Raw genomic sequence first — 20,346 nt, forward strand, 5'->3', positions numbered from 1 at the left:
GACGCAGCTGGGCGATGTGGCGGCCGTAGCGGCCGCGCCTGCGCGGACACCTGGGCCGCGCTTCCCTCGGGTCAGCCTGACCCGTTGGCGTCGGCTGCTGCGCCGTCGCTCTGCCTCACGAGGCGGCGCTGCGCTCTTCAGCCGCCGCGTGCGGCGCTGCGCACACACACACCGCGGCAGGAATGTGGTGGTGTCACCCCCAGGCGTGTGCAGAAGGGACTAATAACAACCCACCTATTTTGGGTTAACGTGACGTCACCCTCCTCCCACCACCACCACCACCACAATAAACACTCATTCATGCACCCCACTCGGTCCCGCGTGAGCCTCTATCGTCACTTGGCACGGAGAGCAGCACACACAGTGCCCTGGCCTTTAAAAGGCTCGAAGGACAGAATGCCAATGTTTTTTATCAAATTCCAGACGTTTAAAAATAGTTGCGGGGAATAGAGTGGAGGAGAGGTTGTGTGTGTGTGTGTGTGTGTGTGTGTGTGTGTGTGTGTGTGTGTGTGTGTGTGTGTGTGTGTGTGTGTGTGTGTGTGTGTGTGTGTGTGTGTGTGTGTGTGTGTGTGTGTGTGTGTGTGTGTGTGTGTGAGATGCCAGGCAGGGCCCCATCCCCGCCTAAAGAATGATAGATACCAGGAACAGTGGAAAAGGAGCGCGGCCCAGGCTTCACAACAGCTTCAGACCCTTCCAGATGACCGAGACCATGTTCTACACATGGTGAAAGGACGCAGGCGATGCAACTCGTGTTAAGCGCCAGGGCAGCAGCATGTGTGTGCAGAGATAGAATCTAATGAATAGAATTCATTTTAAAGATGAGACCTTCGGCGACTCTCTCCGTATCATAGCTGGAGGGGTTCTTTTAACCTATGTTTGAACTGGGCGGTTTTTGCCAGTAAAAGGGAACAAGTGACATCCTAGCGAAGATAATAGCGATAATGTCTGCTCTTGCGGAACTTTTTTAATTTGTACATTTAATGTGCAATATATCCACTCGTGGCCCCGCCCATTGTCTGTTTATAACTAACGTTTGGTTATGATTAGATATTAACCTTAGTTTAGGACTGTTACTGTCTCAACCCACGGCCTCGCGGTGCAGTTCACTTACTGGCCAGAGAGGTCAGTAATGAGAAGGGATTTCAGATTTTTCAGAGTACCTTTAATACAGCAATTACACTTAGTACAAAATAAATGACCTTTGGTAAACATTGCCTCCAGCCAGGGCGATATAAAGTGCTGTCCTGAGGGCAGAACTTCAAACTCTCCGTGGAGAGGGGGGCTGGTGTCTATGGCCCTAGTATCTTTCCTGTACTGCAGAGTTGTATAGAGCACTGTGAGGCCTCTGTTCGCTTTCCACCAACTTAGCGCCAATGTCAATGATTCATGTTAATAATACACGCACAAGATTTGGTCTGCAGCTTGTTCGGTTAATTCTGACCAGTCCCTCCAGATGGTGTCAAAAGCCAACTAACAAACAGTGAGAAACTTGTACACTTCTGCCTCCATCCCCAGTGACATTCACAGTCATCCCGCGTCACGTGACATTATCGGAAGACAGCAAACACTAGTAACATTTTGAGAGGATAGAAATGGACATAATGATTACCAGGATGACTGGTTGCTGCTCTGCACCTTCTGAATAACAAATGTCAGAATGCAAATGTCCACACAAACACAGGCATGCTAGAGAACGGGCGAGCAGCGGCCACAATGAAGACCTGTGACCAGCAAAGGGCAACATTTGAACATTTGAAAGGTCAAATAATTGCATATTAAAAACACATCCACTCTAGGAAATGCAAATAAAAACACATGCACGTTTGAGAGGTGAATCGGCAGGGACCTCACGATAAGAAACCACCACTAGCCTTACCTACAATATTGTCGCGATATAATTCAAGGTATTTGGTCCAAAACAGCGATGTTTGATTATCATATCGCCCTAACGCTAACCCCCTAGTGCACGTGTGGGAATATGCAAGTGCACGTTTTGTTTACATATCAGATGCAGAGAGAGGAGTGGATGGAGAGGGAGGGAGGGAGTGAGCGGTTGTGTTGTGGCTGCAGCAGGTAGTGGGCTGTGATGGAGTGGTAATACGTGGAGCAGATGGAGAGGACGCTGTGCGTGGGAGTTCTCTCTCTCCTCCCTTCGCCACTCTCTCATTCACACCCCTCATCCACTGCCCATGAAATATACAAACAATGACTTTCAGGCAACTACGGTTCTCAAAACAGTGTTACGGCTCCCAACAGCCCCTGTTCCACGCCCTGTTGGGATGTAGTTAGGACACGGGCAAACAATTGCAATATCGAGATAACGCAACTCGTTGTACAGTTTAAATGTTGCTCGTAAAATGAACAAAACATGACCCGACTGTTATCATAGGCAGGTGCTACCAGGGAAAACCGGTGCTACAATAACGTATTTGTTGCGGTGTGCTCTGATTCTTGTGGAAGTTTAGCACCAGCAGGAAGTTAATAATTATTCGGTATGTATACATTTTCTGTGATACAAGATCGGTCTACTGCCAATCTAACAAGCCATCAATTCAAGGTTTATGGGCCCAATGTAAAATGGAACATTTTAAAGCAGCCATTTCAATTCATTTCTCTGGTGAGCTTGAGCAGCTGAGATTTCCACCGGCGGGTGCGCCACGCTCGCACACACACACACACACACACACACACACACACACACACACACACACACACACACACACACACACACACACACACACACACACACACACACACACACACACACACACACACACACACACACACACACACTTTTAATGAGTGCGGTTGCTGGTTTAAACTAATGCCAGTTGGACCTTTACTAAGTTCTAATTACGTAAATACTACCAGGTTGATTGTATTTTCCCCTTTCCCCAAAAAACTGTGCTGCTGGTAATGGTTGCAATGACTGGAACCATCGTGGTACAAGATCAGTTTGAAGGAACTTCCCACAAATATAGAGTTCTCCCTAAAATGGCATCACTGGCCTTAGGTTCTCTGGAGACGGAGTAGTACTTGTTTTGTAGGGATATTTCTCAACACTGCACTTCCTGCTCGTTTTGAAACACAGACAACAGCATTTGCATAATGTCCTACGGTAGACATTTTTACACAGGGTACACAGGGGTGAACCCTCATGTACTGTATGTACTGTACAATACATGTACTGTATTGTCTGAAAAGACAATACAGAAGCACTGGATCCATTCATATATGTTTAAAACACATGTAGGGGAGGCGCCCATGATCCAGTTTTCACCATCTTGGGAACACGACAACCGCAGGGTTCATGCTACAGTGATGAACCCCAGGTGGTCTGAAGGCTGGAAGATGCAACAAGGTCATCCCTCAGGCCCTAACCCTGCAGAGAGGGGGAGCGACAGCACAGAGGACTGGAGAGAGAGACAGAGAGAGAGAGAGAGAGAGAGAGAGAGAGAGAGAGAGAGAGAGAGAGAGAGAGAGAGAGAGAGAGAGAGAGAGAGAGAGAGAGAGAGAGAGAGAGAGAGAGAGAGAGAGAGAGAGAGAGAGAGAGAGAGAGAGAGAGACGCCGAGACACACAGAGACAGACGCACAGAGAGATAGAGAGACAGAAAGAGAGACACAGAGACAGATAGAGACAGACAAAGACAGACACAGAGTGAGAGAGGCAGAGACAGAGAGGCCGAGACACACAGAGACACACACACACACACACACACAGACACAGAGAGAGAGACACAAAGACAGAGAGAGACACAGACACAGACACAGAAACGCAGAGACGCAGAGACAGAGAGACCGAGGGAGAGAGAATTGGCCAGGGTTAACGTCCTGAGCGCCTTATAAGGCAGTGTTTCTCCTAGAGAGCGAGAGCATGCACATGGCAGCTGTAGCAGGGAGCCCGGGGGTGAGCTGCTCACTGGGAGCCCCACAGCTGTACTCTGAGAACCCACAGGACATCAATAGCAGGCTAATGGAGATGTAGGGTGTGTGTGTGTGTGTGTGTGCACACGTGTGCGTGCGCGTGTGCATGTGCGTGTGTGTGTGTGGACAAGCGAAGAGTGTAGAAAAGTGTAGTAGAGAGAGAGAGATGTACAGGAAGGAAGTGTCCTAATCGAGATCTAGTTGAGGGGGTGGACGTTGACGCGGATGACGTGAAGTCCCTTGTCTGACTAAGTGTTCATTTGACAATCGCCAGGCACGCACGTCTGTGGCTGAGATGTGCAAAATTATAATGAATGCAGGATATGTGGCAAGTCATATTTTGCAGATGACTCACACAGGAATTACTTTGGGTGTTTGTCTGTGTAGTGGACAACATTGATTTTAATGTTCACTTGCAACTTGATACTGATACTATTGTGGCTATGCAACAGGAGCCTGAGCTGAGGCATCAGGATTCACAGTTGAATATCATGAATCACTTTTGCATACTTGCTTAAATGTTAAACTTCTTGTAGAAGAACGAAATGAATAAACTATTTAACAGGATCCTGGGCCTCTTAATACCTGTGTGTTTGGATCATAAACTCGACCCCAAAACACTGGAAAAAACGTTTAAAAGTTCACACCTATGACTCTCACCAGGGAAGAATTTGTGTGTTTAGCATGGGTCCAAACCAACAGCAAAGTAGGAGTCATTGGGGAATATTCTCATGCCAAGATTAAATCCCATCATGTCAAAAAGGTCATGCCAATAGATCACATCAGTGTGATCCAGTGTGGCCAATAAACGCATTCTCCATCAGCTGATGAGGGAATAGATAACATTTATTGTTCCTATTCGTTTAGTTCCTTTTGGTGCAGGCTCAATGTTCTTTATCGAATCAATGATATGGCACTAAAAAACATAAACGACTAAAGTAATGAACACATAAAAAGCACACGCCTAAATAACACCATGCCATCAAATCTGCCCACACAGAGCCAAAAAAACAATGCCACCGAAATGACAGAGAGAGCGAGAGCGAGATAAGGCTAAAGTGAAAGAGGAATGTGCCATTCCCAGTTCCAGAGAGAGAACTTTGAGCCTGATATTTGGCTGCCAACTATTTACTCAATGAGGTCATTTCCTTAAGGACAACAAATAAGGCAAGTCAAACGAAGTGTCTGTGCATTAGTTGCATACATATACACTGTGTGTGTGTGTGTGTGTGTGTGTGTGTGTGTGTGTGTGTGTGTGTGTGTGTGTGTGTGTGTGTGTGTGTGTGTGTGTGTGTGTGTGTCTTGCTATCGTGTAACTGACAGCACTTCAGGAAGCATCTGTCAAATAAATACTACAGATTGCCGGGGGCCAACTGGTCCTACAGCAGTTGATAGAGAACGCTTAGTGCAGCCCTCAAGTGGATGGCCAACTGCATCTTAAGGCCACTGGACTATGGTGCAGAAAGAATAGGATTTGTACCTACTGCAAGATTTGTAAATACTGTTTTTTGGTCATTCGACATTGTAGGTCTTTGGTTTTGGTTTGACTTCAGTCAATCATGCTTTCTGAAACCAGCTTATGTCAGTAATAAGGTTAATTATTAATTGGTAAAGTTAGCTGCAGTCCATCATATGAGATGATGTATTTTTTTAAATGCTTCCATCTAAAAGATAGCTTTAATAACAATCAAAAACCATCAATATAGCTGCAATTGGGGTGAAAATCCTTCCATGTCCTTCATTTCAGTGTTCTGCGAAAGCTGCAGAATGCGTCATTGTGACCTTTACCAACCGATTTGCCAACTCAGCATTCTCTAGCGTCAGTGAGTGTAGCCAAATATTCACTTCACTGTCATGCCATACCATCATAATTCAACTACCCCACAGAGCTCGGCCAAATCATGATTAATAACCCCCCAACACCAACAAATACAACAACTCTGAAATCCAATCCTGCCTCTTCCTTCGCCAGACTAATAAAATATCCATACAGCCCTTTTCAGCTTCTAATTGAATGCATTGCTACACCAGCAACAGGCCTTCAATTCATGGTGCTCTTTCAAGTGACTCTGTGCATTCGCACCAGAGAAATGCACCCACGTCTCTGTCCGTCCCAGTGGCAGAACCTAGGGTAAAAATGGAAGCACGCAGCCTCCTCCTCCGCAAGCTTCCCACTCAACTGTTGCCCAGAACACTCATCATCACCAGCTCCCGTCTCTCCTAGCCTGCACACCAAGGGAAAAACAATCAGCTACAGCTACACTGCTGAACTAGGCTACTAAAAACATGGTTTGATTCAAACCACACACATGCAACAGAGGCCTACCATGGACACGCGTTTGCACACTGCGGTAAGGTTGAACCGATGAACTTCTGCGGCTGCAGGTTCATGTGTTTTGGGGGGTTTCTCTTTTTGATTTGCCCTTACACCATGCAGCTGAATAGTTAACCAAGTCATTTAGCTCTCCCCTGCCCACCCCCTCCTACTTATTGTATGTTGTACGTCCGGGCACTTAATGTACGCACTTATTGTATGTCGTACTTAGTTGTGTAGCGTCTTATCCTATCCATCTTTGTTTGTATACGGGGAATGGGTTAACCTAGCGATTCTTAATGCCTGGCAGTTTGTTCTATGAACATCCTTACTGTACCAGTAGCGATATATAGTTTCACCTTCTTCTGACAAATGTACTAATTGTAAGTCGCTTTGGATAAAAGTCTGCTAAGCGCCCTAAATGTAAATGTAAATGACTATGAACAGGACTTCCATCATGAAAGACAGTAGCTTTCAGCATGTGTTCTAAGTTCCATCTCCCACTCCTACCCAAATGTAATCCACCGTGAAGGAAGACGACGTGGTGACGGGGGTGATGTTTTAGAGAAGGAATACCACGGTCAAATTCAACGAAGGAGAAGGCGATGTGCTGAAGTTGTCATGACTCATGTACATGACAACACTGGATTCTTGGCATGTGTAGTTCGCTGGCCTCAGAGGATTAGAGTGGAGCCACATTTTGGAGTCCTCATGTATACAGAATGAAAGAGGACAACAGGTCCCGCACTCCCGGGAGTGCGGGACCCAAGAGTTACAAGAGCAGCAGCTATGATAGGGTTGTGTGACATTCACTGCAAAAAGGCCTTGAAAGTAAGATTAAACCGAATGATATCTTTGAGTTTAGGGATGTACTGCCTTGCCTGAATTGTTTCACTGGAATGGTACAGATTATCTGCTAAGTAAAACTAAAAGAAAATAGGATTTTGTGTTAAAGAAAAGTACTTTATCAGTTGTAAGATGATCTTGCATTGACAATGTCTCAAAGTCTGGGAAAATTCAAAAAGAAAACATTGAGTAGAACAGGGAGGACTTTGGGGGAAGTGGGCTCTCATGAAACTAATCAAATGACCCCCTGGAGAAGTGAGACCAGGGGGGGTCTGATGTGGTTTCCACCTAGACTGATAACCAGAGTTAATAAAACCAACAACCCGTCAGATGGCTGCCGAGGAATTTTGAGGTGTGACCAGAGCCTCTGTGAGATTGCAAAGTGGAGGTCATGCTACATTAGATTCATTGGTATGCTGATTAACTACACCGAGATGTTTTAAAGCGTTTACATATCATGACCATGAGCACAAGTGAACTCCCTTTGGATTAAACGAGTGACTGAAGCGCACATTCCACTGGCGATGGTAGACAAAAAGCAAAACAAATACAATGCGTTCTTATTCACATTCCGATTACCCTGATTTGCCCTCAGGGCTCAAGAAAACATGACCTTATTTAGGACGCAGACAAATAACATGTTTCCAGGGAGAAGTATAATCTACATGATGTAATTATGAAACATATCTATAGGTATTATTATTGTTAGTTACCATTTGTAATAATGTGATTACAAAAACAAAACAGCTGCCAGTTACAAGTCAGCTCATTCAAGTTGCAGTACAGAAAGAGACCTAGGAGGGAATCCCTGAGAAGTTTCCCAGACATGTTATGCATGACGTCACGCAGCATAACTCGCAATCATATAGTTGGTTTGAATTGGCACGTACACGAACTACAAATGCCAAGGAAAGTTGGAAAGTAGGGGTCCGAGAAATACGCTTCCAATCCCTTTCCATAACTACCACGGATGCCACCGCACAGGGCTATGTGTCAGTCTAGTCTGGAGGTGCCTGACAAGTAGTGGACGGCAGGCCTTGTCCAGGCGGGACATCGGGCCGGAAATAATACAGCCTCGAAACGAGACAAACAGGGAGCCAGTCGGTCAATGTAAACGTTAATCCTAATCTGCAGAGACCCCATGCAGCGACAAAATTAATAGTATGCAATCTGTTTAAATCGAGTTAGGCCCTATCGCGGCCATGTGCTCTTGTTTGTCTACATTTGTCCAGTATGTTGCTCATTGTGTTGGAAAATAACATGTATGCACTTTTCTTTTTTCCAAGGTTGTAAATTAATCAAATAACATCACGGTGGAGAGAGGGAGGTGATTTCCCTTTAGCACATATAGCTTTGAGCAGCATCCTTGTGGGTCGAGGTCTCTTACCAGAAAACAAATCATAACACCAAGCACTTAACAGATTTTAAAATGACAACAAGATGTAACTTTATCCTCCATTAAAAGAGACGAGTGCAACGTGATTCGAGGACAGATGTGTTACAACGATGACTGCACTTAGGGGATACTTGCCAGTAAACTCTCCAAGTTGACGGCAGATTTGGGATCTCTGATCATCTCCTCCAGTTTCTTCAACCGGTTATCCATCCTTCTCTCAGCACCCAGAGACATGTCTGCACGATTGTTGCGCCGCTGCACAATGATCAAATTATCCTTCAAAAAAAAACAACACACCGACGGTCCCAAATGTTTAGGATTACATTTGGAAAACTCTTTGTCCCGGGCAATGGCCGTGGGCCTAGCTGGTAGCCTTGGAACTCGCAGCCCACCCAACTCCACTCCCAGTAGGACAGTGTGCACAATGCACAGAAAATCCAACCAAAAAGAGGGCCCGCTTCCACCCCCACCGTCCCAAAATACAAAACTTGTCAAGCACACGAAACGTGGATCGGGTCAAACGCGTTCAACGCTACGATCCTGGAATTCCACTTTCCATGAAGGATGCATGAAGCATTTTCCACACGGCGAATAAGTTTGAGTTTCTATCAGCAACAGGCTGCAGCAGCAGCAGCAGCAGGGCGTTTTCTCTGCCCCCCTCCCCTTTGGCTATGGGCGCCTCAAAATGCTTCAGACTTTAGATTTAGTAGAAGATCCCACTGGTTGTTCTCCATGCACCGCTTCAAGCCCCGGAGAGCAGCCGACCCCTGTGTGCTGTTTTATTGTAGCCTCGAGTCATTTGAACAGGCTATGGTAATGGCTTTGCTCCCGCGCTGCATTTTTAATAAGAAAACATTCTCTTCCTGGACTTCTCGCATTCTCGAGTCGGTCCTTATATCGTGTGTCCTTTTCTACTCTCCCGAGTCCGCACGCCGAAAACTCAACGGTTTGATTTCGAGTCAGAGCAACAAAAAAAGTCTGAGCTCCAAATTCTTCGGGCATACGAACACATCCAGCAGCAGCAGCAGCAGCGAGACACCACGGAGCTCGGCGTGTCTCCGCCCCCCTGACACCGACATGCTGAGGTCCCGTTTACCCAGAAGCCTCCTGCCTCTTTCAAAAGGAAACAGGTAGGCCGTCTCTCTCTCTCTCTCTCTCTCTCTCTCTCTCTCTCTCTCTCTCTCTCTCTCTCTCTCTCTCTCTCTCTCTCTCTCTCTCTCTCTCTCTCTCTCTCTCTCTCTCTCTCTCTCTCTCGAACGGGTTCTTTCTCCGTCTCTTTTTCTCTCTCTCTTTTCTAAACTTTTTACTCTTTTAAAATACAGTTTAACTATGTGCATGAAAAGATTCCTATAAAGGTGAAAGAGGTGAAACTAATAAATGATATTATCCTTATAATATTATCATATAATCACTTTTTATTTGTTTCTTTATTACAATAATAATGAATAACAATTATTTGCCTATGCCTCGATGTTGGATGAGGATCAAACCGTGATGCAAATATAACCAAATGATGATTCTAACAACAGAGGATGCACTACAGAGGAATCCTTGCAACAAGGGGGCCCTAGGGGCCTGTGACGTAAACGGTGCTATGTGTCTCACCCATCACCCCCTATCATCCACCCCTGACATGAAATAGTAGTTAGTAGGCCTAATTAGATTTTCTTTTTAAAAAGACAAAAAATAATATAATCTTGTTTTATGCCACTGAGTTACCTTTCATGTGGGAAAATCAGAAGAGCATTTATTTAGCGACATGTTACCCATCCCATGGAAATAGTATTCCCTCGAGGCAAGCTCCGTCCTTTCTGTCTGGTCTCCTGACAAACGTTGTACACTATTTTGGCTGAAAATAGCATGGAATGTAATTTCTCCATACAAAACCACAAGATGGCACTAGAGCACCTCTTTAAAACGATCAGAAATTATGTTTGTTTCCAAAATCTGCTCAGAAACAAAGTGCGTGAGTAAATGTAAAAATTGCACTCTAATAACAACTTTGGGATATGAATAGCTAAGCTTGAATAATTCATATGTGCATGCCTGCCACGATAAAAAGACATCACTGACAAACAAAAAGTATCCAATTCATTTATTTAATTATTATTTTAGCAAAGCAATACTTTAACAGCAATGATGCTTCCTGCGATGAAAATAGTTTTAAAACTTTTATTTAATTAAAGCCTGCGGTTCTATCCACAGATGTACCAATCATCCCTTCATCGTTCATTCTGCTTTTATTCATTTTATCAAACTTGTTCATTTTCTTACATATGCTACCAAGTTGACATATGGCTAATAATCATTTCTTTTTTTATAGTTAGACTAAAAAGTATAGGCCTATAAACTATAAAGATAAAAATAAATGTGCACTACAGCATATGCTCCTTGCACATCTTGAATATAACAAAACACATGAACAAGTATGAACAGCAAAAGTATGTGGGTCTCTCTTGTTTATTTTCTTCATGAGCAAATCACCAGATAAAACAAATACGATTACAACACAAAAAGAATGCTTTGCTGAAGCAAACAAAACGTGGCTATGTTATGTATACATTACAACTTCATTAAGAGAGACAGTGACCATCCCCCATCACTGTTTTCTCCATTTTAATTATAAAAGAAAGCGTTTCACTATTTACCGGGCGTTTACATTCAAATAGAATGCTCTGCTCAAACCTTGACAGTTTTTTTTTCTTTTTGCAGGTGCAAAAACAATTTGCAACAATAAATAATATTATAAAATCTGCACACAAAAAAGATGACAGTTCCACCACCAAGTAAAAACGTTGAACAGATCGGATGTTTGAGGAACAGGGAATTTGAGTTCTGTGTCTTGTTTTTTGTTTTTTTTCATTTTTCTTTTTCTTTTTCTTAGCAAAAAAGTGAAGGTTGATACAGGTTACAGAAAGGCGGATTATCTATACATTGACACTAGCAAGATAACAAAGTTGTCATTTTTGTGAGTTTTTTTCGTACAAAGAGGGGACGAGCAAGCATCATTGTCTTATCTGTAGAGATTATACAAGCAAGAGTTAAGGCGACGTCTCCGTTAGTTTCAGAAAAGTGTCACAAAGTAATTTCATGTCTTTTTTTAATTATCTGTGGACCACTTAATACTTAATACTCCCTTTAGAATCCAGGCTCTTGACTAGGCTTATCATTCATCTTGTAAAAAGGGGGGGAATGCTGGGGATTTGTCATGAGTCTGACCGCTGCAGTGGTCCCTATCTAACCAGCCGTGAGTGGGCGGCCACACCATTGTCCAACGTGTATATCATCCACAAAGCGACTGACACTCACAGCGGAAAAAGAGTATGTTAGCCACACCCATGTCAGCCTGTGTGTGTGTGTGTGTGTGTGTGTGTGTGTGTGTGTGTGTGTGTGTGTGTGTGTGTGTGTGTGTGTGTGGCAGAGATGCTGGAGAGTTACACAACCACTTTTCCAAAAGCTCAACTGATCCTGTGCTAGAACCACATGTTTTTCATTTAGATGACAAAAACAGCTGAGTTGTGGATTTTCATAGCAGAGAAGGAACTCATACAAATACAACATTATGGCCAATCTGTTGTCAGATAAAGGACTAAGGGGGTCGGCTGCCCCTGTCGTTTCCTATGGCTCTCACAGTGAGGTGGGAGCACAGACAGACAGACAGACAAACAGACAGACAGGTCAACATCCAAACCCTGGCTTCATCTGTGCTTCAAATGCCTGCAATCGATCAAGGCCAGCCGGAGACGTGAGTGGCATGGCTGTCAGCATCTCCACTGTCTCAATATTGTCTTCATCATAAGGTGGCTTTTTGGTACTTTAATTTAGTATAGTAAGTTGTTCTTTAAAATTGATTTGGTCAAACTGTCAAAACGACCCCTTTGACACAGATGAATTGATAAGTAAAGCATCATGGAAAATGAAAGAGATATACAACGAATGAATGACAGAAAAGTGTGAGACATCATATATTAGCTTCAAGTTGTTCTTCCGTAGTCGCTAGGAAAGAGATAAGAAGAATGAGAGAAATGCATACAGTCAGACAAAGGCCAGGCCTTGCCAAACGGTATGTTGAGGCTAAATGCAAAGCATATGTACCCTTTCTGTTGTGGTAACAGAAAGAGGAGCACAGTGTTTATGTTCTATCTAAAACATGGATACATACATCATTTTAGGCAGGTGTGCATGCAGGCATGTCTGCTTCTGAATGACTGTGTCACATTGAGACATATTGGGCATCTTGTAAAATAAGTACGACAAGCAATGGAAAACATCAACAAACATGGAAACTAAATATTATGAGATAATTGTGATAGGACGGACTTGCCACTCGCTTTTGTCTTGGGATCATTTGATATAAAAACAGATGCTTGTGTCCCATGTTATAGTTTTGAAAAGTATGGTATTTTGTCTGTAAGTCATCATAAGCCTATGTAAAGTGAGTTTGCTCTGCAGATAAATAGACTTATACTGCTTTTAACATCCATTCATAAACCAATTTTGTCCAAGTGCTTTCGATAAGTGCTCTTTAAATTGGCCACTGTACATCACCGGGTCAAAATATTAAATAACTCTGCCACGAAAAAAACAAAACAGGTGGCATTTTTTTCCGAGTTGCATTGTTTGAAGGAATAAGTCGACTTTGGCAATATGTCATAATAATAGTATTTCAATTATACCGGCTTCCATAGGAATCAAAACTAAACATGCAACTTTCCTTCCATGTTCACATGCTTAAGATGTAGTCATATTATATTAGACAAATATAGGATGGCTGAAAGTTGTATAGTTTAAATCTCCCAACTGTTCAAAACTCTTGAGTAGGCAAGTGGGTGACAGATGGTTTCTAATAACTGTAAAAAAAAAAAAAATCATATTCAAATAAATAGTTGGCAATAACTGCACACGTTAAATTGAATTGGCAACACAAATGAGGAAAATGGCATGTCAATGAAAGATCAAACAATACATTTAAAATTATACTCTCCCCTACATCAAATGAACAGGGCTTTATTTGACTCTTTAGGGCTATTGAATAAATTGTTTTGTTTGTTTTAATTCAAACCAATATGCATCAGGGTCTCCTTCATTCGCTTCATTAAAACACTCACCCTAGAGGTCTTTTGTCTTCACCTTTTTCTAAATTCTGGTAGTGCAATCACTTCAGAGGGACTTACGAAATAGACACCAACGTTCACTTGTGAGATGGAATGATGAGCCACCAGACCTGCATTACTAGAAATCCATCGCACAATGGCAGGTTGTGTCGGTTCTGTCTGAATCACCGTTGCAACGACCACATGTACTAGGCTTGGCTTTTAGTCACTCAGTGTAGTTTTGATCTAAGGGATTTACTGTGGTGTTGGGTGGTGGGGGGGTATTTTCGTGACTCCACCCAAATACCATGACCTGCTGGTGAATCTCAACCCTGATGTCCTTCAATGTGCTGATTCAAGAAACCGCATTTTTTCAACACACAACATTCTCGTTTTTCTTGCGTCCCATTTAACAGATATCCTATGTCATCTTGCACCGCTCCGGAGGAGTCTAGAATAAAAAGCTCAAATTGCACCGCTCATAAAATAGACCTAGGTCACCTATCCTTTCAGCGCTTGGCCCCTTTCCATCTACAAAACCATCACCATCACTCAAGACGTCTATAATCAAGTCAAGTCTGCCAACAAGCAACGGTAAAAATTCGGAATCTTGGTGCATTCTTGCTATCCATATATCTACACGTCGGGGAGAATCCAACAAACGACTACACATGATTGAAAGAGACACTGGCTGTAGCAGACTGAACCTCTTCCAGAGATCCTAAACCCCTTGTTCTCCGGCCGCGGCAGCAGCAACAACTCTAGTAGTGAACACGATACATCTCTCTTCATATCAGCAGGCTTAACAGAGAGTACTGTCTTTTAACCGGAGGGATGGGGGGGGGGGGGGGGGGAAGTAAGAAGTTAGGGGAAGGGGGGAGAGGGGCGGAGGGGGAGGGGGCAGTGCAGGCTGAAGGTCTCCAGATAAGAGGAAAGAAATTGGTGGCTTTGAACATCCTTCTTGTGCTCCGTTTCGTACAGTAGTGTGCAGCTCTGGTGGTCAACAGACCTTTTGAGATGGACATCGGCAACATTGTCCATGAGAAGTAAATCGATGAGTCTATGAGTGTCCGGTCCTCCATGTTTACAGATAAACGACTTTGGTCAAATTCTTGTCAGTCGACGGCCGTTGTGCCGTGCTGGTAAAGTGGACTATGGAGGGTAATGTGCTGGTCTGGGGGTAATTTGTTTGGTAACAGTATATGGTGCTGTAATGTGGATCGGGGTGGGGTGTTGTGGTGGGGTAAGCGTATGGTGTTCTGGGTTCCATAGGGATGGGACTCGAGTCGACTAAAGTGATGTACGGGTAAAGAGGACTTCCGGAGCAAGCACAAGGCTGGTTGATGGCACTTCGTTCCTCAGAGACCTGAGACACAAAAGATAGGGAGCATTAGGGTTAGTAACAGCATACTGTAGGTTTAGTAACCCCATACTGTAGGGTTAGTAACCCCATACTGTAGGTTTAGTAACCCCATACTGTAGGGTTAGTAACAGCATACTGTAGGGTTAGTAACCCCATACTGTAGGTTTTTCTGGGGAGTTTTTAAATACACATGTTATCCCAAAGTAATCAGAAAATCCTGAGGGGTCTTTCATATCAATCAAGAAAATGTTCTGTCAAATTATACATACCAATCATGTGCTATAGATTATTATTTTAAACATATATGTTTCAAGCAGACCGCTTGTTGGGTGTATAGGATTGTGGGACATGGACCCAATGGCCCAATGACCTGGCCCGCCATGGCCCTCACCTCATTTGTTCTGATTGCGGATCCGCAGGCACCTCCTCTTCAGTGGCGGCTCAAGGTCGGGGCTCCCGCTGGCGGACAGCAGGGGCGTGCTGATGGAGCAGGAGAGGATGGCCGTCTTGTCGGAGTCAGCCTTTGGCACGGGTTGGATGACCACGCAGCCACCAGGGGGCAGCAGCGGCAGGGAGTAAGGATTCTCTCCTTCGTCGAGCCCAGAGTCGGGGTCGGGCTTGCCTTCCCCGGTGACTGACGCCGTCTCCTCCGCCAGGCACCGTGTGCCCGGCTCCCAGACCGCCACCGAGCAGCTGTTCTCCTTCAGGGCCTCCCTCTCCAGCTCCCCGTTGGCTGGCTCCGTCTCCTGGCCTTCTCTTAGTCCTCCTGCTCCCATCCCCTCTCCGACTACCGGCCCGTCTCTGACACGGTCCGAACAGGACTCAGACGCAGGCGGGGGTAGCGGGTGCCATCCCGTGCCATTGACGATGACGTTGCGCGCGGCGGCAGGGGTGGCTAGGACCTGGGACAGGGGAGAGGCCGACGCCCGTGGGTCCCTGCCGGGGGATGCTGGTCGGCTGGGGAAGCTGGGTGTACTGGAGTCACTGGGCTGTGTCACAGCCGTCGTGGGCACGGCACTGCCGGGCGGGCACGATGACGCCAGTGTTTTAGAGACGGTAGAATCCTCTGCGTGCGCCGTAGCGCCCTGCAAGAGAGTCCTCGCTCTCCTGTCCGTCACGTCTCCCCCGTCCCTCCCCGGTCCAGCCACATGTGGAGATTGCACGTCCATCTCGACCCTTTCTACTTTGACCTGAACCCTGGGTAACGTCTTTTGTATGACAGGCTGTTGGCCTGAGCGATGGCCCACAGTTAAATCGATCACACCGTCCATTACCTCCGCCCCACTTGATGAACACAGACTCCTTGGGCCGTCCTCTGCCTTTACGGTCAGGTCAACAACCGTCGCTCTACTTCTGTCTGAGCCATTGTTTAACTGACCCGGGCTGTATCCGGGGGAGAGGGACAGCGAGCCAAATTTACCTCCTTTCTGATCCACTCTATCCCCGCCAAATGAGCCACGGGAATGGGGCCGGGAATCGGAGGCCTCGGAGGACTCTGATGCACACGGGACAGGACCGCTGCAGTCTGGCTTGTCCCTGAAGAACTTCCCACTATAAGGGATGGGGATGGGGATGGGGATGGGGACCGGCAGTGGTACGATGACAGGGTAAGGGACCAGGATCGTCGGGGGCGGCACGAGTGGCGCAAGGGACGGCATGCCAAAGTTCATCATGGGAGGCATGGGCATGGGTCCGTTGGGCATCATGTTGAACGGGGGCATGCCGGGCATCCCGAAGCCAGGGTGCGGGGGCAGGAGGCCGGGGTTGTGGTTCGCCGAGGGGTGGACGTGGGGAGAGAGCATGGGCCTGTGCATGGGGCTGGAGGGCGGGCCAAAGTTCCGCGGGGGCGGTTGCGGCGGGCCGATGCCGGGGATCATGGGGTTGGACAGCGGGCTGTTGGGGCCGGCCGAGGGCCGGAGGTACGGCGGGCGGATCTGCTGCATCATCTGGTGCTCCATGAACAGCGGCAGAGGCACGGGACCCCGCGGCGTCATCACCATGGCGGGGCTGCCGGACGAGACGCCCATGGGCCCGTGGAGCCCGGGGCCGTGGTGGGGAGGCGGCAGCGTGGGGTTGTCGTGGGGGCGCGGCGTGGGGACCTTGGCGGAGGCGGAGGAGGACGGCGAGCAGAGACCGCCCGGGTCAGAGGGGGAGTTGTTGGAGGACGTGGAGGGGGCCAGGGCGGAGCTGGTGGCGGGGCCCCCCGGCGAAGGAGCTTTGCGCCGAAGATCCGTCATCGGGGCGCCCCAGGACTCTGGCGTGAGCATCTGCACCCCGCCGCTGCACTCCGCCTTGCCCTCGCAGGAGGCTCCGTGGCCGGGGTTGTAGAGCGCCCCGGGCAGGGCGGCCTGGGTCTCCTTGTAGAAAATGTCCATCTTGTACTGGTTCAGGCATTTGGCACTGCAGAACTGCAGCCTCCGTTCGCCGGCCCCAAAGTCCAAGTACTCCTTTGTGTGGCGGATGTGTTTGCACCAGTCGCACACCTGCAGCAGAAAACAGAGATGAGACAAACAGCACCTAAGTACCTCTCATCCTGCATGCAAGGGCGTGACAATATGTTGTTGATGATAAAAAATACAATCTTTGGAAACTCCAAAGCATTACTCCAAAGCACAGACCGCAAACCATCTGGAGGTAATCACATAAGAGGCAAAGATTTTGTTGTTTTTGAAAGAAGATTGAAGATTGTTTATAAAAAAAAGTACAATATATGCACACAATATATGCGTGTATGTTTGTGTTTATGTGTACTGTTCAATGTTTAGTTTTAGTTTCTTACAGAGCGTTAATTATCCTTTGTAACAATACAATGGTGTTCAACTTTTAAACTGTTACTGTAGAGTCACTTTGTCTGTGCATGGTAACTTTAAACAAGTTTCTGTCATAAAAATAAATGTTTTTTAACACCTTCTGTTTGCAATAAGCAAACACTTTACAGCTTACTCCAAAGCGGTAATCACCAAGGGCATAAAATATCTGTGCTGTGATGGTTTCTTTGTCTTGGGATTGACTGGTTCCATCTAATGGTTGCAACGTCTATTTGGTTTCATTCAGCAGTACGTACTGAAAGAATGAATAATGAATAGTTTGTTTCATGTATATATGGTAGAATAACTCACTATAGGTTGGCGCTTCTATTCTGTAAATAAATGTGGGTGGATGGAGGGAAATCAAGTGTAAAAAAAATCACTAGGATCTGGAAATAAAGTAAAGCACCGTACACTATTCATGAACGAATACAGGGAATGTGTAAACATAATCAATATGTCCTTGATTTCAAAAACTCTGGAAGGAAATGATTCAGGACCACCTGGATTCCTAAATTGACTGTGAGTTCTTTCAACATAAAAAAACACAATAACATTAAAGATTCACTCCTAGTTTACCCCATTTAACACATTTATCAATAATGTGTGGGTTGCCTTTGTTGGTTTGCCTCTCTTTAAGATCCTGAACGTTTTTGCAATGACTGAATTTGTAGAGAAGAAAATTAAAGACAACCGGGACATATGATATAATGATACATGTGAGTTGGCAAGAAGCTCCAAGATGCTCTTATGTTAAAACACAGAAACAAATGAATTGGGGGGGGGGCAGGGGGACGGGGGACGGGGGGGGGGGTTGGTGACTGGTAACTAGTACAAACGACCCTCTGATATTGTATTCATGTTGTGTTCCCCTCCTGTCCTCAGACAGCCTCTGCCTGCGCTGTCCTTTAATCAACACACAGAAGGCCACGTACAGACGGCTGCCCAACGGGGACACAATACCCTCCGCCCAGGAGGACGCTGCACATCAAAAGGGTTACTCCAACCAAGAAGGTGTCATTCCCGCTCACCGCTGCAGTGACCTCACCCCCCTTCTCCGACCCTCTCCCACCACACTACCCCCCGGCGGTGGTGCCCACCGTTTCCAGAACGGAAATAAAAAAAGAAAGAAACAACAAACGCAAAAGACTGCAGTTTATTTTTCGTTCCATTTTCCGTTCCTTCTCCTCTCGGAAGAGGAAATGAATACGGAGCGCGGTGACGAGGGAGATAGTGGTGGGCGAGCCCCCCCCCCCCCCCAGAACAAGGCATCACTCGTTAGGCCACACACACAGCTCACTCTGTCAACCACCCACACCCCCCCCCCCCCCCCCCTGCCCCTACCCCCTCCCCCTCCCCCTCCCCCAGCCGGAGGAGTGGCAGGTCCTCACTGGAGATAATTGAGGCATTAATCAGTTGTCTGTAGCCCCAACGACATCCATCCATCAAGTGGACCCTTAAACTCCCTTGCCGCATGTTATTAAGTCACCGCAGGATGCGACCGGAAGGAGTTTAAGCTCGCTTGGAGACCACATGGCGACATTTTGATTTTGCGCAATTGAGTAAAGGAGGTGGGGAGGAGGTGGGGAGGAGGGGGGGGGGAGGAGGTGGGAGGAGGGGGGGGAGAGGGGTGGGGGGGAGGAACTCAACAAAGAACCGCTCGGGTGAATCCATCCTACAGTCTTTGTTGTGGACAAACTGAACCTGACTTTAACTTTGGTAAGCTGTTTAGATCATTGCTATCCTCATGGGTTAGAGAAGTGTAGCAGTAGGGCCCGTATGGATTGAGCACAATGCATCATATTTAAAGTTAATTTGATACATTGAGGGTCTGTATCTATATTGCCTGTATTAATGATGCATTCAAATTTTTTATATTTTTTAATGTGGAAAGAGCATTACAGCATGAATGAAGAATCAGAGATGATTAAGTAGCATGAATGAATGTGGACAATTTGGACCCAAAATACAAAGGGCTTAAAATGGATTGGATGATTTTCACCTGCCTCTGTAATATTAATAATTATGTCTACACCATTTTTTGGACTTATACAAACATACACAGAACTCACACCATTGAACATCAAGTCACAGATTCCCTCTCCCCCCAACCTTTTTCTTCACTGCCCAGGCTAATTCAATCAATCATGAAAACGTTAAGTAAAAAAAAAAAGTTAAGATGGGTAGGCCAGAGATATGTTAAATAATAAATGTGCTAAAATCTTCCACAACTCAGAGAGACAGATGGGGAGCACTTAACGACTTCTTCGTTTTTGTTTTTTCACCGAGTGAAATCTCACTACGCATTACCCTAATGGAGTTGTGTTTTTCTGTTTTTTTCTTGCTACACCCCCCCCCTCTCCTTCACACAGATGTTTGCAGTTAAATGTAATTATGGTCATTTATTTCCTTCAGAACCAATCAGCCGTTGCCGCCTTAGTTTTAACGGATTGTTTTACAACAACCTTAGAGCTTCCCCACAAGTTCATGTCACCTCACATGGGTGCCGGGTAGCCAATCAATGCCTCTTGTCTTCAGCCTATAGACATCACTTGAACCTCGTGTCAGTGACGTTCACCGGCTCGTATATCTATTCTGAGGAG

At 45.9% G+C, this 20,346-nt stretch overlaps 1 protein-coding gene across 1 annotated transcript in view; it reads right to left on the reverse strand.

Moving 5' to 3' along the window:
• Window positions 1-14,787: 14,787 nt before the first annotated feature.
• The window catches only part of sobpa (sine oculis binding protein homolog a), a gene marked incomplete at its 5' end in the record, with an annotated part of 16,229 nt that continues 10,670 nt past the window's right edge, over window positions 14,788-20,346 (reverse strand). Inside the window, 2 exons of the mRNA XM_084481689.1 lie at window positions 14,788-14,939; window positions 15,328-17,419. Coding sequence (XP_084337815.1) covers window positions 15,329-17,419 — 2,091 coding nt within the window. The 3' untranslated portion in view covers window positions 14,788-14,939; window position 15,328. The remainder of the gene's footprint in view (window positions 14,940-15,327; window positions 17,420-20,346) is intronic.

This window comes from Micromesistius poutassou, assembly GCF_964030765.1.
Source record: "Micromesistius poutassou genome assembly, chromosome: 17".
NCBI classification, from domain to species: domain Eukaryota; kingdom Metazoa; phylum Chordata; class Actinopteri; order Gadiformes; family Gadidae; genus Micromesistius; species Micromesistius poutassou.